General features: G+C 40.4%; 2 protein-coding genes across 2 annotated transcripts; both read right to left on the reverse strand.

Annotated features, from left to right (window-relative positions):
* Positions 1-1,571: 1,571 nt before the first annotated feature.
* LOC122746368 (small cysteine and glycine repeat-containing protein 7-like) lies at positions 1,572-2,012 on the reverse strand. Its single transcript, XM_043991923.1, has 2 exons — positions 1,784-2,012; positions 1,572-1,669 (listed from the first exon to the last, which is right to left on the reverse strand). The coding sequence occupies exons 1-2, from the start codon at positions 2,010-2,012 to the stop codon at positions 1,572-1,574; spliced, it is 327 nt and encodes a 108-aa protein (XP_043847858.1).
* A 16,343-nt stretch (positions 2,013-18,355) lies between these two features.
* Positions 18,356-19,347, reverse strand: LOC122745820 (small cysteine and glycine repeat-containing protein 7-like). Its single transcript, XM_043991268.1, has one exon. The coding sequence runs from the start codon at positions 19,345-19,347 to the stop codon at positions 19,003-19,005; it is 345 nt and encodes a 114-aa protein (XP_043847203.1). The 3' UTR covers positions 18,356-19,002.
* Between the last annotated feature and the right edge of the window lie 4,299 nt (positions 19,348-23,646).

The following is a 23,646-nucleotide window of genomic DNA, read 5'->3' on the forward strand; positions in this document are numbered from 1 at the left end:
TGTGATAGGAAGAGAAGATGGGCTGGTCATATAGCAAGAGCAAAGGATGACAGGCAGAAAGCCCAAGTTCTTCACTGGTGCCCTCCCAGTGCAGAGCAGAAATCGAGTATAGCCCCAAGCATATTGAGTGGACTGGCCCAGAGAACTTTAGGGAGAACATAGGCAAGTACAGCTATGGATGAGATGGAGTTTACTTTGATTAAAATCCATTTTATATTATCTATGTGCACATTCTATTTTTTTTTCATCTCTGCTACTCCTTTTTCCCTTCACAGTATGTACACTCCTTATGGGCAGGGACTACTTTCATTCTTTTCTTTGTATACTGATTGCCTAGAATTATGCCTAAAATGTCCTTAGTGAATATTTATTTTATTAAATAGCATTTTAAAATGTTTAAATGCCTCAGGGAAATATGTTGTCTAAAGGACTCCAAAATAAATTTATTTGTAAAGAAAATGTCTTTGTTATTATTGTTTGGTTGTTTTCAGTTGTGTCCAACTCCTCATGACCTCATTTGAAGTTTTCTTGGCAAAAATACCGGGATGGTTTGTCATTTCCTTCTCATTTGACAGATGAAGAAACTGAGACAAACTGGGTAAAGCGACTTATTTTGCACTAAAGAGGGAAAGGGACTAGAACTATGATTTTACTGGTATAAATGACACTCACATGAGAAAACTCCCTATAGCAATCTAAGCAAGAAGCTTCTCTTCAAGTTATAGTCATAGAGAGTTTCCTCCAACTCAGAGGACTTAGAAAATTGGTTAAGGATCCCATTGCCAATATGTGTCAGAGATGAGACTTCAGCCCAGGTGTTCCCAGCTTCAAAACTACCTCTCTAATCACCATGTAATAATGCCCCCTTCTATTAAATATAGAACCTTATTTTCCTATAATCAATTGTTAAAAGTTAGTCACCCTAACTTAGCAGTGAAATAAAAACCATCCCAGAAAGAATAATGATTTTTTTACTCAGTTTGCTATTCCAAGTCTACACAAGTCTTCCTTCAAAGAGATTTAAAAACTCACAGGACACATACTTGGTGGACAAATGAATAAAAGCAGAGGCTTTTTTCAGAACAGTTTTGTTTATTTTATTGAGACTTTCAGAAAATAGTTGTATAATAATTAGCAGTTCAGAAAAGCAAGAAGAAAGTAGGTAACAACATATACAGACAGTAGACAGAAAAACAAAGCACAGAAATTGTAAGATTATAATGAGTAAACACAGCTAAGGAACAAAACATGAGAACTCATGATTTAATGTGGCTGAGTTCCTAGGTAAGGTTCAGCCATTATTCAGTAGCTGGGCCATGCCCATTTTCCTGCTTCAAATGGTTTGTGTCAGTTTAGAATTTTTTCAAATGGAACATTTTTTATAGCATCATGTAGCTGGATTGGGATTATAGAGACCAAACTCTGAGACAGAGTTCAAAGCTCTGGGACACACAGATGATTTACAAGGAAGAAAGGAGCAGATTTGCTGCAAGGGAGGAAATTCTTACCTTCATGCTGTGCATGTGCCCCCAGCAGGTCCTTCCTGGAGGCCCTGCCCTGACTGTTCCCCTCTAGCAGCAGCATTGCCTCTTACAGCAGCATTGCTGGCAGCAGCATTTCTGTTGGCAGCAGCCCTTGCCACAGCCACAGCCCTTACCACAGCCACCACCGCAGCCACAGCCACCACCACAACCACAGGAGCCACAGCCACAGCCCTTACCACAGCCACCACCGCAGCCACAGGAGCCACAGCCACCACCACAGCCACCGGAGCCACAGCAGCAGGTGCGGCGGCAGCAGATGACCATGGGACTGCAGCAGCCTCCACAGCAACCACAGCAGCAGGGGCAGCAGGCAGAGCAGCAGCCCACACGGCGGCAGGTACATGTGGTGCAGCCACCACAGCCACCACAGCCACCGCAGCCACTGCCACAGCCACCGCAGCCACCACAGCCACCACTGCAGCCACCACAGCCGCCACAGCTGTTGCCTCTACAGCCACAGCAACCCATAGTGTCAGTAGAGAGGGTTCAGGTGAGGAGAGGAGATAGGACTCAGGAGAGGTGAGTGAAGTCTGATGCTCTCCTTCTCCAGGGCAGCCCTTATATACCCTTCTAGGGGGACTTGATCCAGGATGTCACAAGATGCTTCCTACTTGCTGTTTATCTCAGCTTCCTTGGAAGACTCTTACTTTTTGGCTCTTGTTGTCTTCTTCAGTGGACTTCTTTGGCTTAGTTTAACTACTAAGTTCAACTTTTTCTTCTTTAGCTTAAAATCATATTTGGAGTAGAATAACTTAAGTGATTTGTTATAAACTTATTTTTTCATAGAGGAAAAATTCTATATTTGCCTCTGAATTAGCTGAGGGATCCTATAGAAGTATTAAACCCTGAGTTCAAGAGGCCCTTACAGATGCTTATCTAGTCTAATTGACTCTTTTTATAAATGAGACTGAAGTTTATAAAGGGACTTCAATTTAATACACCATGAGTAAAAATACAAATTGAAGGAGCTGTTTTTCTAAAATTTGTCATATCTTTTAATGTGCTGTATCTTATATTATTCTATTGTAACAAAAGGGGCTGGGGGAGGTCCTAAATTTTATGCTGCCTCCTTTCTGGTTCCTTGGAACTACTATTTCAAGAAAGATGACATTGAATATGATATAAGGATAGCTATTACAAAATTCCTTAGAGCATGGGTTTTGCAGGCTAAGAGCAGAGATCATGTGTGTAGCCTGTCCAAATTCACTTCCCTACTAGTACAAGATGTGTCCTTCTAGTCTATCTTCTCAGTAAGTAAAATAAGCTTATTGTGTTTCCATCAGGTGATTTGTCCTCTCTAGTGACTGTTTCTTATGCAAGAACTAGTTAATAAGCTACTTGTTCAGGCAGCTAGGTGGCACAGTGGATAAAGCACTGGCCTAGGATTCAGGAGAACCTGAGTTCAAATCCAGCCTCAGACACTTGACACTTAACTAGCTGTGTGACCCTGGGCAAGTCACTTAACCCTCATTGCCCTGCAAAAAAATTAAAATAAAAACAAGTTACTTGTTCATTATGTAACATCTACTGCCCATGCCCAAGCACCTACCATATGCAGTGCCCTGCATTCAGGGCACTGGAGGAGATACAAAGATATCACACAAATGGTCCCTGTGTGCTAAAGGTTTAAACTCTAGTAAAAAGTATGGGACACACACACACACACAAATGTGCAATAATCATAAAAGAAATATAATGAATAAAATAAAACAAACATGGAGGCAGCGGGGTATAGTGGAAAAGACACTGACTCCAGAATCAAATACCTGGGTTCAAATCCCATCTTTGATGCTTACTATTTATATGACCTTAGGCAAGTAACTTAACATCTCTTGGACTCGGTTTCCTCCACTGTAAAAGGAGGGGTTAGCTTCTGAAGTCCTTTCCAGCTGTCAACCTATAATTCTTTATGAGGTCATGTACAAACTTCATCAACAAAGTGGCTGGTTCTGATTAATGATCTCTGTATTGCCTACTATTTCCTGATGAAGAAAAACAGGTTTTTGTGGGTTGTTGGTTTTTAATTAACAAAGGGAGCTTGGTCTTATTTTCCTGACTTGGTGTTCTGCAGAATACAAGATCCTCGCAGGGCTGACTTGGCTTTCCACGTGCTCTGGGGAGAGCACGTAGAAAGGATGGTACCAGACCTCAATTTGGTCACCATAGAGACAGCTAAGGAGGTCTAGCTCATCAGCTCTGTCCTGCCACATGCCACTGCTTCTGGGCCAGGGGTAGAGAGCCTAGTCATTGAGTCTAATGTCTTCATTTTACAAATAAGGAATCAGGAGTCCAGAAAAGGAAAATAACTGACCCAAGGTCACATAGTTTAGTAAGTATCCAACGCAGGACTCAAACCCAGGTCTTCCTGATTCTCTTTATCCAATATAGCAGGCTATCTCTCAGACTGTCAGTGTGTGTCACTATTGCCTTGAATAATAAATAATTCTGGAACAGAATGAAATTGTCATCTTTCAGAATCTCTTTACTTCATGACAAACAAAGATAACAAAATACATTAGCCATATATTGTAGGTTAGGTTATATAGTTCACAAGAAACCTCATGTTACATACATTATCTGTATTTCCACAATACCCTGTCTGAAATATGCTAATGAAAATTTAACCTCCCCTCACGAACATTTTCCCCTGGATTGTACAACATGACAGTTTCCTGTGAATGTTGCAATGTGTTGTTCTTTCCTCTTCTGGAAGGAAAATTTCAATTGTGGACAAGGGCTTCCACATTTATGTTGTAAAACACACTGCAGAGGATCATCTCCCATTTCTGGCTGATATAGCATCAATTTCTAACAGATTCTGCCTACCTTGTTGTGAAGGGTTTCAAGGACTGCCACATTCATGCCCTCCAATCATGTGGATGTCTTTGTTTCAGGAGCTTCACACGGCTTTCCAAATGGTTTGCTAGCAGCCCAGGCTGGCCAGCCCACTCTGTCATCATACAGATCTGCCAGCACCAACTGCTTCTGCACAGAGCTGTCTCCATCTGCTTCTATGTTTTTCATCTCCTAAGGTTGAAAGAACTCAAGTTTCTGCCAACAATAAATACATGCAGAATATGGGTAGAAGACCAAGTGGGAAAAGGATAATGAAGTACTTTCATTTTTATTCAGAATTACTCCTTCAAATCACACATTAAAATCAGGTACCTATAGTGCATCCAGAAGAAGGAGAGCAAGGTGGTGGGGCATCTCAAGATATGTCACAGAAAGATTATTTAAATGAATCAGGGTTTATAAATTAATTGATTTAAAAAGAATTAATTGACAAAACACCAGCCCTGGATTAAGGAGGACCTGAGTTCAGATCCGGTCTCAGACACTTGATACTTACTAGCTATGTGACCTTGGGAAAGTCACTTAACCCCATTGCCCCGCAAAAAAAAAAAGAGGAAGAAGAAGTAATTGAGTCACTCTCCACACCCATCACTCCCCATTTTACATGGGCAAGTAGTTAAGCATTTTACCCATGTTCACACAGCTAGGAGATATCATATTCAGGATCTGAATACAGGTCTTTCAAACTCCAAGTCCAACATGCTATCTTCTATGCCATGTTGCCTCTCAGAAATATTTAACCTGACAAAGAGGCTGGGGTCTGTGGGGATAAGACAGTTGAGGTGTACATGTAGTATGATAACTATCTTCAGTCTTCTTTGGTTCCTCATGGGCCCATCTAGGAATAATGGATACAAGTTACAGGGAGGGCAATTGTAGTTCGATGAAAAGAAATGTTTCTTTTTTTTGGGGGGGGGTGAGGTAATTGGGGTTAAGTGACTTGCCCAGGGTCACACAGCTAGTAAGTGTTAAGTGTCTGAGGCCGGATTTGAACTCAGGCACTCCTGAATCCAGGGCTGGTGCTTTATCCACTGTGCCACTTAGCTGCCCCAAGAAATGCTTCTTAACAATTAAATCTAACCAAAAGTGAAACAATTCACCTTAGCAACTACTTACCTACCTAACAAGTGCTCCCTTAACTAGAGGTCTTTAAATAATTGCTAGATGGCCAAAATTTGTTGAGTATGTCAATGGTAAGCAGACACTGGCTCATAACAACTTTCAATCTCTACATTCATTTAGGGGCACAATAGTGCACAGAGCACTGGACCTATAGTCAAGAAGACCTGGGTTCAAATATGACCTCAGACACTTACCAGCTGTGTGACCGTGGGCAAATCACTTAACCTCCGTTTGCTTCAGTTTCCTCAATTGTAATATGGAGTTAATAATAATAGCACCCTAGGTGGTGCAGTGGATAAAGCACCAGCCCTGGATTCAGGAGGACCTGAATTCAAATCCAGCCTCAGACCCTTGACACTTACTAGCTGTTTGATCCTGGGCAAGTCACTTAACCCTCATTGCCCTGCAAATAATAATAATAGTAATAATAATAACAACAACAACAATACCCACCTTGCAGGGTTGTTGTGAGGATCAAATGAGATATTTGTAAAGTACTTAGCATAGTGCCTGGTATATAGTAGGTGCTATAAATAATGATAATTAATAATAATACTACTAATAATAATTTTATAATAATAATTTTCAACATGAATTATACCTTGGGAATAAGCAAAATTCTACAAGTCAGTGTTTAATATATTGTTTTCTTGGTTGTCTAGATTTAAGAAAGTGATGAGAAAATGTAAATAATGTAAGTTAAACTTAAAAGTCTGTCATATGTACATGCTTTGGGTTCAGTCTTTTTTTAAGAGCTACTTGTTAAATATTTACCAGGGCACCCCTACATTGTATAGTTACATATTAGATTAGGTGACCTCTGCGCTCACTTCCAACTCTGAGATTTTGTTATTCTGTATTCAGAAGCCAGAAATTGTGATGGTTCCCATTTCCATAGCCCTGAACAGTTTACAGAGAAATTTTCTCTCAGTGCTGCATTGGACTATTTAATTCAAGTGTAAGAGAATTGGCTGCGTTGGGGGAGGAGGGGAGGGGAGGAAAGTGCTTTAAAGCAGGACTTCTTAAATTTTTTCCATTCTCAATCCCTTTTTGCCTGAGAAATTTTTACATAACCTCAGGTATATAGGTATATAAAATAGGTATGCAAATCAAGCATTTACTGACAATTTTTTGTGACCCCCTCACATTCAGTTACATGACCCCATATGGGGTTGCAACCCACAGTTTAAGAAGTTTTGCTATAGAAAGGGCTATTCAAATGAACTCTCAACACATAGAGTTCCTCTCTAGAAAGTACATGTATGTTCCAATATTATACATGTGTGTGAAATATATGTACACATACTTGGACCAGACCGGACATTTCATTTCTGTAGGACTGACATAGGGAGGAACTTCCTGTTGCAATGCAGATCAATACCTCCTTTATGACCTATGATCTTAGAGAGTTACATGCCCAGAGTTCACAGTCAGTATGTGTCAAAAATAGGACTATACACCCCCACACCCCCCCACACACATGTGCACACATATGCACATACAAATATACATATGTTGGATTTGCAGATATCTCCAATGACCCATAATTGCCCACTATTCTATGTTTTTCTTTACCCTAAAAGGTTCAATTCTCTATAAATCAGGGAACTAGAATTCTTTATAAGGGATTGTCAAAATTTATAGAAGACAAGGTAGATTTTGATCTCAAGCAAAATGCTTTTTCTTTCAGTGGGCGCCAATTCCATTGAAGCTTGGTTCTCTATTATTTTCTCCTCTGATAAGCCATTTGAGTATTTTCCAACACATCCTTGTAATTTTCTGCAGCTGAATTTTCTGATGAGAGATATTTTTCTCTATTGTCCTTCATTTGATTTGATAATAATCAGGGTTAGAAAGGGTTTTCTGCCATATTTACAGAAAACCATATCTATTGAATGAAGGCATGGTTTGTGAATTGGTGATTTGAAGTAGATATTTTTCTCAGCCCATGAAGGGAATCTTGGTTTAGACCTTGTCCAAGGTACAAAACATGATTTCAAATCCTTGTCAGAATAGTTCAGGCAATATAAGTGTTTATCTAGAGTTAAAGCATTAAAGCATTACTTCCATATACAAATGAAGCATTACAAAAATGACCACTGTGAAAATAAGGCATTATTAGAAAATCAAGCTTAGTAATTGGATAAACTTATGCTATAAAACTCCTGAGCAGCCCAACCTGGGTGTGGAAGCTAGTTTAAAATTGTCTAAGAATTCTGGACTACCTAAAGAGATGCCCATCAATTGGGGAATGGATGAACAAATTATGGTATACAGTTTTATGGCAGTAAGAAATTACTGTGCTGTAAGAAACAGTGAAAAGGGCAGTTTCAGAGAAACCTCAGAAGACTTATATAAACTGAGGCAGAGTACAGTGAGCAATACTAAAGCAACTTATATGATAACAGCATTGTAAAAATGAAAAACTGTGAAAGCCTTAAGAACTCTGATCAACTACAATAATTGACCATGATTCCAGAGAATCAATGATGAAGAATGCGACCCATCTCCTGACAGAGGAACCATGGACTAAATATGCAGAATGAGACATTTTGGGGGCCTGTGGTCATTGTGAGAATTTGTTTTGCTTGACTATAAAAATTTGTTACAGGATTTTCTTTTCTTTTCTTTTTTCCACTGAGGCAAGCAGATAAGAGGAAGAGAAAATAAATGCTTGTTGAGTTAAAAAAAAAATCTAGGGATGACAGATTGATTACAGCTTGACTGTCAAATACTTGGAAATAGTTGTTATATGCCCTCTAAATTTTCCTTTCTCCAGAATAAGTATTCCTAGCTCCTTCAACTGACCCTCATATGGCAAGCCCCTCACTCCTATACTTGCCTTCTTCCAGAAACTCTTCAATCTGCCTTGATGTCTGTGAAAATAGAACCTAAAATGACACAATGCTCCAGATATTGTCTAATCAGGGCAGAGGACAACAGGATTATCACCTCTCCATGTACACCTCTCTTACCCATACAGTAAAAGATGCTCATAAGAGAGATCATATTAAATTTCTTAAGTGCCATACAACTCAAAGCCCGCAGATCATCTTCGGATGAGTGGCTGCCTAGATCCATCTTGTATTTGTAAAGTGGACTTTTGGAACCCAAGTTTTGTTGTTCGGTTGCTTTTCAGTCTCGTCTGACTCTTCATGACCCCATTTGGGGTTTTCTTGGCAGAGATACTGGAGTGGTTTGTCATTTCCTTCTCCAGCTCATTTGACAGATGAGGAAACTGAGGCAAACAGGGTGAAGTGACTTGCCCAGGGTCACACAGCTAGTGTCTGAGGTCAGATTTGAACTCCTGGAGTCCTCCTGACTCCAGGGCCAGCACTGTGCCACCTGGCTGCCCTAACCTGAGCATAAAACTTTATATTTGGTGCTATTACTTTTCATCTTTCTAGATCTGGTCTAATGTTCTAGACCTTTAATCCCATGTACTCTTATGACACACATTGTCAGATTAATCACTATAGAGTTTGTTTTCACTCAGCTGTTTTTCTTTTAAAGGAGAGTTCATGGAGTGAAGGGATATGTGAACATGACTAATACAGAAACAAAAGGAATCAATAAAATACTTTTAATATACCAGAAATCCTTTAGTTAGTGCTAAAGTCTGAGATTCCATCACAAAAATCTTCGATTGTGTTATATTATCCTTTCTTCCATCGCGTGACGTTTCCCTTGAAATATTTTGTTGTTAGTCATCCTTTAAAACACCAGAGAAGTTGGGGTGCTGTTTTAGAGAGTTGGGGAAGAAAAGAGGAAACCCCTTTGGCTTTCCTTTTGTGGGCTAAAAGGCATCTATCTCAGACTAATAGCTGAAATAGCAGTGAACCCAGAGTAAACAAAGTTGGCTCCAAAGTCCGGAAATAAGTGGTTCTGCTATTTACTCAGTTGTGTAACTATGAGTAAAAACTCTTTTGAAATTGAGCCTCTGGGCAGCTAGGTGGTGCAGTGGATGGAGTATCAACCCTGGATTCAGGAGGACCTGAGTTCAATTCCAGCCTCAGACACTTAACACTTACTAGCTGTGTAACCCTGGGCATGTCACTTAACCCAGATTGCCTCACCAAAAAAAAAAAAAAAGAAAGAAAGAAAGAAAGAAACTGAGCCTCGGTATTCTTATTGATTAAATGGGAACAAGAGTACATGCACTGCCATTCAGAGTTATTATGAGGAAAGTCTGTTGTCAAATGGAAGGGAATCTACAGGGTGTCCCAAAAGTCTTGGTGCAGTTTTGATCTCAAGTCTTCAAACTGCACTAAGGCTTTGGGGACACTCTATGTAAATGTGAATTATTGTTGGTAGGGAAGGGGGAATGATAGAGGATAGTAGATGTCACTAGCTGGCCAGGGCAAGTGTTAGCTGACATAAAGAGGAGGTGATGTCATGAGGTTGGGATGATGGGAGAGCAGCATGTCACCCAATCTCCAGCTCCTGGGTCAACAGAACTAGACCCACTGACCCTGGATTATGCCCCTGCTATCAGTTGATCTATCTATCTTCCTTCCTTCCTTCCTTCCTTCCTTCCTTCCTTCCTTCCTTCCTTCCTTCCTTCCTTCCTTCCTTCCTTCCTTCCTTCCTTCCTTCCTTCCTTCCTTCCTTCCCTCCTTCTTCCCTTCCTTTCTTTCTTTTCTTTTCTTTGAGGGGGTGGGGCAATGAGGGTTAAGTGACTTGCCCAGGGTCACACAGCTAGAAAATGTCAAGTGTCTGAGACCAAATTTGAACTCAGGTCCTCCTGAATCCAGGGCAGGTTCTTTGTCCACTGCACCACCTAGCTGCCCCCAGTAGATCGTTTTTAATAGCAACTAGACAGAAAGAAGCCAATTTTCTTCTTCTTTATATAGATCAAAAGTCTGTCCATTCTCCCTCCCTCCTTCTGCTTGTGAACCACTGCTGGCCTGTGTACCTTACTCTCCTTTCATCCTGTGCTTATGCCAAGAAGCCTTGGGCTGATTTGCATGACCTGGCCCAGCTGCCATAGACATAGGCAGCGAAGGGGAGAATCTACAGGGAGAGCCCTTCCAAAGGGCACCTAAGGCATGGTGGAAGCAGGACCCACACTGTCCTGGCACTGGAAGGGGTTTGGGGGTGCAGGGTGTTGTTGGAGAGGGATGAGAGAGATAGGGGCATGACTTGGAAAAGAAAATATAATAAGACCAGTTCACATTTATAAGTATTTAAATGTCTGCACTTTATAAACATTCTCTCAGGCAAGCTTTGCAAGGAATCCTATGAAGCAGGTTCTACATACAGAATGTCTCAAAAGTCTTAATTCAGTTTTAAGCTTTAATAGTAATTAGCTATTAAAATACATAATGGGGGGCAGCTAGGAGGCGCAGTGGATAAAGCACCGGCCCTGGATTCAGGAGGACCTGAGTTCAGATTCTGCCTCAGACACTTGACATTCACTAGCTGTGTGACCCTGGGCAAGTCACTTAACCCTCATTGCCCCACCAAAAAAAAAAAAGATTCAGGTTAAAAATTGTTTTAGTTTTAATAATTTTATTCGCTGTACAATATTTATGATACTATAGATTTCATGTGTTATAAAAAAGCAAATATTGTCTGAAATCAATGCGGTTTTTTGTTGAGATGTTAGCACAAAAGGTCACAGAATTCTAGGGAATACTAGTGATAAAATGTTTTGCATGTTACCAATTTTATTTTGTGTACTTCATTTAATGTGTTATTTCATGGTTACTGTGTTAGGAAAAGTACATATTATCAGAATTAACATTTTATTATAAAGAATCATTTGAAGAAAAGTATATTTTCAGCAATATCTAGTGAAAGATTACAGTTTTTGGTGGTTGCAAAAACTTAACCCTTTATTTCCTATTGGTTCAATGTATCAAAATTCATGTATTTTTACTTTTGAGCCATTTTCTGGGAATATTATTCCTGTAATGTGAAGGTTGAAAATTGACTATATTATATTACATCATGTTATTATATTATAATAGCTATTAAAGCTTAAAATTGCGCTAAGGCTTTGGGGATACCCCATATCCATATCCATATCCATATTCTTCTATCTATCTACTTGTAATATTGGTAAGGGAAGCTCTTCTCCAAGAGACATAGATATATAGCTATTGTATGTATAAATATATGTATGGACATATAATATATGTGTGCATATATACACATATATGTGTATACATGTATGTACACATGTGTATAGACCTGCCTAGAGATTTCATTGCTTTAGGATATAGATATAGATACTGTTAATATTGTTAAGGGAAATTCTTCTCCAGGAGGCATATATGCAAATATTATGTGTATAAATGTGTATACATATATACCTATATATATATACAAATGTATACCGTATGTGTGTATTGTGTGTATGTAAAAGATCATAGAAAGTTCATTGCTTTAGGACTCTCCCAGTGAAGAACTTCCCATCCCAGTGTAAATATCAGCACCTGCTCTGCAACTTACGATCTCAGAGAATTATCTGGGGTACTGAGAGGTAACTGAAATGCCCAAGCAGAGTCACACAGCCTGTATATGTTTGAGACAGGACTACAGACTATTGTCCCCCTTTTACAAATGAAAAAAATTGAAGGTCAAAGTGTTAGATGATTTGCCTGTGATCTGCCAGCTAATAAGTGTCAAAGATAGTATTTGAACCAGGTCTTCCTAGCTATTAAGTCCAACCTTCCATCTATACTGTCCATACTGCTTCTCAAGGATAGTGAGTATTATTTAGTCATTTTATAGTTGTGTCTGACTCTTTGTGACCCCATTTGGGGTTTTCTTGACAAAGATACTGGAGTGGTTTGTCATTTCCTTCTCCAGCTCATTTGACAGATGAGGAAACTGAATCAAACAGGGTTAAGTGACTTACCCAGGATCACACAACTAGTAAGTATCTGAGGCTGGATTTGAACTCAGGGAAGATGAGTCTTCCTGACTCCAGGCCCAGTTCTCTATGTACTATGGAGCACCTAGCCGCCCTATAGTAAGTATATCAGATCTAGGAGGCAACTAGGGGGCAACTAGGTGGCACAGTGGCTAAAAGCACTGGCCTTGTATTCAGGAGGACCTGAGTTCAAATCTGGCCTCAGACACTTGACACTTACTAGCTGTGTGACCCTGGGCAAGTCACTTAACCCCCATTGCTCCAGGAAAAAAAAGTATATCAGATCTATTATCAAATATTTCCCTTATTCTGTGAAGCTCACTATTACATACTGGACAGTAGACTTGTCCTGATTTAAGTCCATCCTGGGGCCTTCCATTGGCTAAGGGTCACAAAGCTGTTATTGGGCAGCTGTCATGAAAGGTCATGTGGTATTCTATGGAATAATAATAATAATTATTATTATAATAAATAATACTTATATGATGCTTTAATGTTTGCCAAGCATTTTATCTTCAGTTAGGTGGCACAGTGGATGGAGCATTGGATTTAGAGTCAGGGAGTCTTGAATTCAAACCCAGCCTCAGACACTTACTAGATGTGTGACCCTGGGCAAGTCATGTAACCTCTGTATCCCTCCATTTCCTCATCTGTAAAACGGGAATAAGACCTACCTTCCATGGCTGTTGTGAGAATCAAATGAGAAAACTTTGATATGGAGCTTTGCAAACCTTAAGGTGCTATGTAAACATGAGCTATGGTTATTATTATCTCATTTGAGCCATCCAGAGACCCTGTGAGGCAGGGTGCCATAGGTACCATTATCTCCAGTCTTACAGATGTTGACATTGAGGTTCAGAGAGGTTACATGACTTGCCCACGATCACACAGCTAGTGAATGTCAGAAGCAGGAAGTAGAACATCTGACGCATCATATGAAGAGGTCACTCCAATGCAAATGTCTGTCATGTGAAGGACCTTGCCTTTTCATGTGTCCTTCACATGAGTACTTCATATTTTTGTCATGTGACTGTCCATCTAAGGCCTCGAGATTTCAACCAACAAACTCTCATTTCTCTTTCAGGGCCACACCCCTCTTTGGTATTCACAGCAGAAATAGGAGATTCAGATTGGCTTCTATTTCTTGTGGATAAAAGTTAGCATACCTGATAAATGATATAAAGAGTCTCTGATATCTCTTCCATCCCTTAACACTCAAGAACTACCTAACTTCTCTCAAAGAAAGAAGGTCTATAGAAAAGACAGTTCCATTCTAAATAAAGTTCTGTTCATTCTAATGAATAACGAAGTTCACCCTTTGGGAAAAACTTCCTTAAATTTAGCTTTTCATTGATTCTGCAGCTTAAACCTGTTTCTGTTTGTTCTTTCCCTAATGGCAACAGATCCAATGTTTGCCATCTGAGAATGACAGTGCTTGTTATGTTCAAAGATAATTATTGTCACCTGACAAGTCTCTTTTCTCTTCACTGTATATTTTAGCAACATACCATTTCTGAGGTCTTATGCCCTACCCTTTAATCATCCTAATGGCTCTCTGGTAAAAAGCTCTACCAGTTTCTCCTGTCTTTCTTCAGCTCTCTTTTATGACACCCTTTGAGCAAAAGATACCATCAAGGAAATGTATGATCAGAAAAGAAGGTGAGAAGATCATTCACTGAGAACTGGAGACAACACATGGGCAGCCTAGAGGAAGGTGTCCTGAATAATGTGTATCTCCTAGGTGGAGAATCTGTAGGAGAAGAGACCCAAATCCCACAGGATAGAAAGGCTTGAACAAGGTATATGAGTGCCCACCCTAATGAAATCACAGAACCACTGAACGGAGTTCTTTATAAAGAGCCTTGGTGGTGCTAAATCTAATGGAAAGGATTCATCCCCAAATGGAGAGTCTAGATGGTAATCAGGCCTCAAGGTCTCAAAAAGAAGAGGTCTTAGGATGGAAGAGGATACAGCAAGACATACCAAAATTGAGTCACATAGCTAGTAAGTTTGAGAAGGATTTGAAGCTGAGTCTTTCTAACACCAATCAATTAATCAGCAAGTGTAAATTAAGCATCTACTATGCACCAGACCCTATACTCTAGACACTAAATTATCATAGGGTTTCAGCATATACTGGGGTTGGTTGCCAGGAAATACTGCCCTGGTTCTCAGAGAAGAGGCAAACTATCCCCACTAAAGTCCCAGTTCAACATTCAGGAGTAAACCTAACATGTTGGTGCTAAACAAAATAAGAGAGAAGAGAAAGAAAGGAGATAGGAAAAAGCCAATAAACCAACAGAAAGATTATTGCAACATTCTTGGATTTCATATCCTATTGTGCCCCTCAGTAATATCTACCACTTTATGTTGCAAACTGGCATTGCTGACTCAAGATCAGTTGTTTAAATACACGTTAATTTTCAGTCTCCCTCCTCCCCTCTGCCATGCATTGTTGGACATCATTCTCCCCAAACTTCTGATCAGTTTAGCTTCTGCTTTCCTGTAGCCGGTCACCTGAACATCACCTTTTCTGAGAACCCAATTCATTCTCCTTTACAACTCACAGATGCTGATGAGATCTTTGAAATCTAGGCCCAAACACCATAAAAAGTCTTAACTATGTCATGCCCACCTTGACATCACTTCATCAATAATTAATCTGTGGCTATGAGCCTCCAACCATTAAGGTTCCCACACCTTCATTTTCTGTGATTCAGATTAGTGCCTGCCAACTGCTCTGCATTGATTTTCATGCCCCCAGAACCCATGCTTGGTTCAGAATGGGCACTGGGCCTGGAGGTACTGGTGCAAACATAAATTTGGCATGTTTTCCATTACTGCCCTTTGTTTGAAACAGCCAACCTAAGGGGTGCCTTAGGAAGCCCTGCAACCCAGTGAAAAACTGCATGCTTATGGTTTTGTAATCCTCCAGGACTGAATCTATGGACTTGTCAAAGTAATATATCTTCCCCTTCTCCTCAACTCTATTGCTCTGCCCTAAATAGGTCCTTTCCTTGAGAAGACAACAGGGTTTAGTAGAAAGCATTGGATTTTGAATGAGGACTAGGTTTTAACACCTGCTCTGACATTTACTACTTGTGTGATCTTGATTTAGTTACTTGAGTTTCTGAGTCTCAGTTTTCTCACTTGGAAAATGGGAAATTAGGAATTCTTGAGTTCAAATCCTGCCTTGGAATGTGAACACACACTTAGAACCTGTGTGACCCTGGATAAGTCCCTTTATTGCTCTGAAGTGGTTTCCTCATGTCTAGAGAGAAAGTGTTTAACTCAATGGCCTCTAAGATCCCTGCCAATTCCAAATTTATGAGCCTATAGAACCATATCTTTTGAGATCCTTTCCAACTCCAAATCTATTATTATTCCCCAGTTCCATCAACTAATCATGTACTTTGACCTGTTCTGTCTAGCAATTCTGACATATCTCCAATCTTACCCCAACCCCATGGGAGGATTACATTGCATCACATGGGGCTGGCAAGATACAACGAGGCAATGAAATGAAACAATGATACTGTTGGCACTGAATCCATGACCTAGGGCTCAGGAGTAAAGGAAGAACTCCTTACAATTAGCTAACTGGTCCATGATAAACCTAGAACTACCTTGGTTACTGTAAATGTGTGAACCCAGCTGGCCTTGGTCTTTTCTCTCAGAGAGCCTCAGAGTAAGGGCTGCTGTCCTTCAAGTGGCCCCCTTCCATCCCATCTTAGATCCCTTAGCACAATCCAGTATGGAGGGAGACAGGACAGGATGTATGAGGAGCTGACTGGGAATATGGAGTTTTCATTGAAAAATAATTATCCACAGGATGCTATCAGAAAAACCTGGAAAGACCTACATGAACTGAAAGAGAGTGAAACGTACTGTATACAAAAGAACAGCAATAGTAAGATGATCTGCTGGGAAGGACCTGGTTATGTTCAGCAATGCAATGATCCAATATAACCCTGAAGGATTTATGAAAATTGGAATCCATCTACAGAGAAATAACTGACGGTATTGAAAACAGATTGAAGCATAATTTTTTTGATAGTTCCTTAATCTGAAGTTTTGTTTTTGTCTGTTTTCTCACAACCTGGCTAATGTGGAGATCGTTTCCATGACTACTCATGTATAACTTATATTGAATTGCTTGAGCTCCTGGGGGTGCAGGTGGGAAGGGAGGGAGGAAGAGACGTTGGAACAAAAAGTTTTAAAAAATTGATGTCAAAATTTGTTTTTACATGTAATTTGGAAAATAAAATTCTAAACAGAAAAAAAAATTATTATTATTATCCAGGGGCAGCAAGGTGGCGCAGTGGATAAAGTACATGTCCTGGATTCAGGAGGACCTGAGTTCAAATTTGAGTTCAGACACTTGACACTTAACTACCTATATGACCCTGGGCAAGTCAATTAACCCTCATTGTCCCACCAAAAAAGAAAAGAAAAGAAAAAGAATTATCTATTTGTCCCTCCCAACATGCAAAGGTATGGCATATTCTACTGAGCTCTAGAATTCTGTGATTCAACCAAAAAGAGCCATGTGACTTCATGTGGGATCAGAAGTAGGGGGAAAAAAACAGAGAACAAAGTTGCATGTATCTTCAAGGTGTTTTTTCCCCAGGATCTTGAACAATATACATCTTGCTATTTGGGGGGAAGGCAATCAGGATCAAGTGACTTGCCCAGAGTCACACAGCTAATAAGTGTCTGAGGCCAAATTTGAACTCAGGTCCTCCTTACTCCACAGCCAGTACTCTATCCACTGTGTATCTTGCTATTTTTTGAAGTGATGAGAAAAGGAATTAAAATCACTAACTCCATTAATCAATGCTGCTTGGACCTAACTCCCAGATAAAGTACTGGCTGTGTGACTAGTAACTTTGGGAAAGTAACAATTTAGCTGAGTTACAGTTGTTGTTGCTGTTTTTAAATCTGTAAAATGGGATAATAATTACATGAACCATGCCACAGGCTTTTTATGGGGAAAACATGTATTCTTCTCTGAGCTCCACTTTTAACTCTCTTAACTTCTTTCTTCACCATGCAACAGCCTTGTTCCACCCACAGTCACTCGGCCTTTAAAGCCCCTTCCTCTGACTGGTCAGTTCCTCTCAGAACCTCAGGTTTAAGGAAAGTACCCAAGAAAGTATCCCTGTTCTTTATTCCCCTAAGGGTTCCATTCATGACTGACTTCTTTCTGTGCCATGATCCCTGTGGTACCTTCTCCCAGACCTCCCATGACCATTTCTTAGCATGCTATTATATTTTTTCTTCGCTTGATTGTAAACTCCCTGAGGGTAAGGACTATCTTTCTTTTGGCTTGTATTCCTATTCCCAATGCTTAGCATAGGGCCTGGCATGTAATAAATACTTAATAATGTCTATTGACTTGACTTGTGACTATGTAAACATGATACAATTATTATTGTTTTCATTGAGGTGAGATAACATTTCAGCATTATTCCCATTGGGCAATGCAAAATTCATGTTGCCTGGAGAGAAACAAGAAATGAGGGATGAAACTAGGCCTCAGTATGAAGTGCTTAAGGCAAGAGACAAAGTGATTTATCTCGATTTCATAGCAACAACATATGTGGGTTAAAATCATCTTGAAAATATGAGTCTGTGTCAGATTTGGTTGTATTGATTTTGTTGAAATGTGTTTTTTTTCTTTTTCTTTTTTGTTATGAAGAATGGATCTCTGGGTGAGGGGAAGGAGGAGGAGGAGGAAGGGTGATCAAAAAATAAGATCTTCATATAGTGTGTTTTTAAAGAAAATGTGAATTTGACATAAAAGAAAGCATGAGGCCAGTTTGCTGATTCATGTTAAATGAAGGGGAAAAAATACTTCTTTTCTATAAGAGAAATATAATCAAATAAGGGAGAAGAGACTGTTTTGTGGTTATTTGGTATATTTTATTGAGAATAGCAAAAGAATTAGTAGAAAGATAAAACATAGTAGAGGAGGACAGTCACATAGTGTATACACTAAGAGGAAAAAATATATAGACCCAAAATTGAAAAGATAATATTGCCTAGGAGATTTCAGAGGATAAAAAGATTAGAGAACCAGAATCCTATTATTTGTATACTTAGGACTTGCTTCATAGTAGCTGGTCTCTTTGGGGATTTGCCTTAGTACTGAAAAAAAGACAGATTGGTGATAGAATTATACCTAGGATAAAAGACTGGAGAAGCTGAGGTACCCACAGTCATGGAAGCACAGATTTAGAACTGGAAGGGATCTTAGAAGCCACCAAGTCCAGCCCCATCCCTATTCTACAGTTGAGAGAGTTGAGGCCAAATGACTCACCCAGAGTCACACAGCTGATAAGTGTCTAAGACTAGGATTTGAACCCAGGTATCCCCAGCTCCAAGTCCAGTGTCCTATCCACTATATCATGCTACCTCTCACAACAATCATAATCATCCTACAAGTAGGAGGCTACTCACTCAATGGCAGGGAGCCCAGGAGATGGCACACGAGACAGAGGGAAGCAGATAGGCTGAGATGAAGGAAAGTCCTACCTTGCTGGACAGAGCATGGGCTCAGCAGGGCCTTCCTGGAGGCCCTGCCCTGACTGCTCCCCTCTAGCAGCAGCATTGCCTCTTACAGCAGCATTGCTGGCAGCAGCATTTCTGTTGGCAGCAGCCCTTGCCACAGCCACAGCCCTTACCACAGCCACCACCACAGCCACAGGAGCCAGAGCAGCAGGTGCGGCGGCAGCAGACAACCATGGGGCTACAGCAGCCTCCACAGCAGCCACAGCAACAGGGGCAGCAGGCAGAGCAGCAGCCCACACGGCGGCAGGTACACGTGGTACAGCCGCCACAGCCACCACAACCACCACCGCAGCCACAGCCACCACAGCCGCCACAGCCGCCACAGCCGCCACAGCCGCCACAGCTGTTACCTCTACAGCCACAGCAACCCATAATGTTAGTAAAAAGGGTTCAGGTGAGGTGAGGAGAGAAAGGACTCAGGAAATGAGTGAAGTCTGATACTCTGTTTCTCCAGGGCAGCCCTTATATACTCTAGCGGGTGGGGTTGACCCAGAATGTCACAAGACACTTCCTTATTTTCTCTCTGTTGTTTATTTTCATTTTCTTCTTCACTAGGATGCCTTTGACTCCTTAGATACTATGGCCTCCTGGCTTCTTGACCTTCTCAATCCCTAGTACTTCTATTTGTTACTCTACTTCAGCTAGTCCCACCCCTTCCCCAAATATTCATACTTTAGGACTGCACAAAATTCCTCCATCACCGGCCAAGATCTTAAATTCTGAGGTGCCCTTATCTGAGCTCAATGTCCTGTTCCATCTTTTCCATTCCCTTAATGAGCCAATTTTTTTTTTACATTCAGACTATCTTGATCCTTCCTAGATGAATTAATAATTAATTTATGAAATTATGAAATAGAGCAGGGACACCCAGTTCTTTGGGTACTCACTGTGAAAGGCCGCTATGACAAGTGGAAGTGAGGCAGCAATTACACTTTAATAAGCCACAGAGGGTATAGGCACAAAAGACACAGAAATCAAAGACAAGCAGTGAAAAGAGGATACAGAGGCAGATGGCCTGGGCATAGGGGATAGGATAGGGAAGGAAGGTAGATAGCATGGGAAAAGGAACAGGGAGGGGAAAGGTACTGAGAAGCATTCATGTAACAATGGATTCGATTTGGAGGCATTTGGCAGAATGGATCCAGTGGAGATAGAAGCACATTACGGGGTAAGGGTTCTGAGGTCTCAGTTTGCAGAGTTTTGGGAGAAAGAGACCAACTCTTCTCTGTGCCACCTTGGGACTTAGTTTGTTAATATTTCCAAATCACTTCAAAGTTTTCAGGAAAGCTTTAAAGTTAATGCATCCATGTCATCTTGGCGTTATCAGTACAATTTCTGCTGGTCTTACTGTAAATGTCTAAAATTTATCTGAGATTTACGAATCATAGGACTAAAAATCCCTGACAGCAAAGCCTAGATGGCTGTCTCTGATTCAGCACACATTACCAGGATACTCTTTTGAGCTCTCTTTCTCTCTCTCTCTCTCTGCTTTGGGATGTTTGGGATGTTTTGTATGTGACTTCTAGGTCCCTCTTTGCAATCTTACTTCCTGCTACTGCCACTTTATACTTTTGTTGTTGTCATTCGGTCATTTCAATCTTGCCCAACTCTTTTTTTTTTCTTTTTCTTTTTTTTGCAGGGCAATGAGGGTTAAATGGCTTCCCCAGGGTCACACGGCTAGTAAGTGTCAAGTGTCTGAGGCTGGATTTGAACTCAGGTCCTCCTGAATCCAGGGCCGGTGCTCTAACCACTGCACCACCTATCTGTCCTTGTCCAACTCTTCTTGACCCCATTTAGGGTTTTCTTGGCAAAGATACTGGGGTGGTTTGCCATTTCCCTCTCCAGCTCATTTGGCAGATTAGGAAACTGAAGCAAACAGGGTTAAGTGACTTGCCCAGGGTCACACAGCTAGTCAGTGTCTGAGGCAACATTTGAACTCAGGAAGATGAGTCTTCCTGACTTCAGGTCCGGTGCTCTATCCACTGTGACACCTAGCTGCCCCTTTGAGCCTGATAGGGAGCTAAAAATTTTGCCATCATTTCTTCAGCATTCCTGTGGTTTGGTTACCTTCTGAATGACTACCATGCAAAGGTTACATGAAACTGAAACCATGGTTCACAAAGTGGTTTTGGCCAATATTATTTTTCACTTGATTCATGTAAATAAAGATATTCCACATGATATTTTGTTATAAAATTTTGTAGCTGCAACAATCTTTGGTTCAAACCTATTCACAATCTCACCCATATCAGCACAAAGAAGACTTTCCCTTTTGATGCAATATGTTCTAAAGCACAATATTTCAAAGTTTACCCACAGGTTCTAATGATTAATAAAAACTTCTTAATTTCATTTATTCTTTTGAGCATATCTGTATATAACAGACTTTAGGAGCAGATTTCTTTAAAAAATAATTCTAGGGGGCAGCTAGGTGGCGCAGTGGATAAAGCACTGGTCTTGGATTCAGGAGGACCTGAGTTCAAATCCAGCCTCAGACACTTGACACTTACTAGCTGTGTGGCCCTGGGCAAGTCACTTAACCCTCAAAGCCCAGCAAAAATAATAATAATAATAATAATAATTCTAGGGGCAGCTAGTGGCACAGTGGATAAAGCACTGGCCCTGGAATCAGGAGGACCTGAGTTCAACCAGCCTCAGACACTTGACACTTACTAGCTGTGTGACCCTGGGTAAGTCACTTCACCCTCACTGCCCTGCAAAAACAAACAAATAAAAAATAATTCTGATAATCTTATGTAAAAACTTATAGCATTGCACAAACCACTGGAACCTAAGCTAGAACAAAAGATGGAAAGACTTCACAGACATAGCTGCTTTATCCCAGCTCCAGCCCTATCCACTGCACCTCCTAGCTACCATTTTATACTGTCTACTTGTAAATTTACTTACTGTACTGACTAGATGGTCAGGGGGGCCAGAACAAGGTACAATTTTAACCCACTATAGCATCACTCTCATTTTAGCTTTACTTCCCTTTCTAGTCTATCTCAATGATATACCTTCCTCTACCCTCAAATTCTTTGCATACAGTTTAGAACTATGCCCAAAGGACTATGGGACTGTGCATACCCTTTGATCCAGTAATACCACTACTAGGTCTTTATCCCAATGAGATTATAAAAAAGGGAAAAGGATCCATATGTACAAAAATATTTATAGCAGCTTTCTTTGTCATGGCAAAGAATCAGAAATCGAGGGAATGCCCATCAATTGGGGAATGGCTGAACAAGTTGTGGTATATGAATATAATGGAATACTATTGTGCTGTAATAAATGATGAGCAGGGCAGCTAGGTGGCACAATGGATAGAGAACCAGCCCTGGATTCAGGAGGACCTGAGTTCAAATCTGGCCTCAGACACTTTACACTTACTAGCTGTGTGACCCTAGGCAAGTCACTTAACCCCAATTGCCTCACCAAAACAACAAAACAAAACAAAACAAAACAAAACAAAACAAAACAAAACAAAACAAGAAATGATGAGCAAGCAGATTTCAGAAAAAACTGGACTTAAGGGACTGATGCTTAGTGAAGTGAGAAAATCCTGGAGAACATTGTACACAGTAACAGCAACATTGTGGTAATGATCAACTGTGATAGACTTAGCTCTTCTTGGCAATACAATGATCCTAGATAATTCCAAAGGACCCATGATGGAAAATACTCTCCACATCCAGAAATGAAATCTGAATGCAGATTGAACCATACTGTTTCTACTTGTCCTGTTGTTTTTTTCTTTGTTTGAGGTTTTTCCCTTTTGTTCTGATTCTTCTTTCACAACATGACTGAAGCAGAAATTTGTTTAATGTGATTGTACATATATAACCCATATCAGATTGCTTTCTGTCTTGGGGAGGGGTGAGGGAGAAAAATTTGGAACTCAAAATCTTGTAAAAACAAATGTTGAAAACTATCTTTTCATGTAACTGTAAAATAATAAAATACTTTTAGGATTTAAAAAATAAATTCTTTGCATGCCTCTGGGTATCCTATCACACCACCCCCATTAATACCCAATCCTAGGTAAGTCCCACGCTCTGTCTTCTCCAATCCTACTTCACAAATGTTGAAGAAGTAGAACAGGAATGTCTTGATAACAGGAATAATTTTGTTTTCACCCATAACACTTTGTAACACATAACCCTAGAAATTTGGGCAAGGGGAGCACACCAAGTTTCTTAAGGATAGATAAACCAGTCCAGGTTAGAAACTGAGTAGGCCAAATCTCCCATGCTGCTGATCAGTAGTGAGATCAGGTCTGGGGTAGTGCCTGTAGGGGCAGCTAGGTGGAGCGGTGGATAAAGCACTGGCCCTGGATTCAGGAGGACCTGAGTTCAAATCTGGATTCAGACACTTGACACTTACTAGCTCTGTGACCCTGGGCAAGTCATTTAACCCTCATTGCCCCACCAAAAAAAAAAAGGAGTAGTGCTTGTGCTTCCAGCCTCCTGGGCAAATTAGGGAGAGCCAGGGAAAGGAGAGACAAACAGAGACAGAGAGAGACTATAAAGAATGGACTTAGAGAAGGGAAAATATCCCAATTTTCAAAAATGAAAAAAGAATAAAATCTGCAAACTATAGACCAATGATTTTGACCTGGCAATGTTGTAAAAAGATAGAAGGACCTGGTAGTAGACAATGGTACAATTG

The sequence above is a fragment of the Dromiciops gliroides genome, chromosome 3 (genome assembly GCF_019393635.1).
Source record: "Dromiciops gliroides isolate mDroGli1 chromosome 3, mDroGli1.pri, whole genome shotgun sequence".
In the NCBI taxonomy this organism is placed as follows: Eukaryota; Metazoa; Chordata; class Mammalia; order Microbiotheria; family Microbiotheriidae; genus Dromiciops; species Dromiciops gliroides.

Coding starts and splice junctions, on each gene's coding strand:
- LOC122746368 (XM_043991923.1), bottom strand. CDS start 2,012: ATGGGTTGCTGTGGCTGTAGAGGCAACAGCTGTGGCGGCTGTGGTGGC. Junction 1,670..1,783: donor CATCTGCTGCCGCCGCACCT/GCTGCTGTGGCT, acceptor GCTGTGGCTGCG/GTGGTGGCTGTGGTAAGGGC.
- LOC122745820 (XM_043991268.1), bottom strand. CDS start 19,347: ATGGGTTGCTGTGGCTGTAGAGGTAACAGCTGTGGCGGCTGTGGCGGC.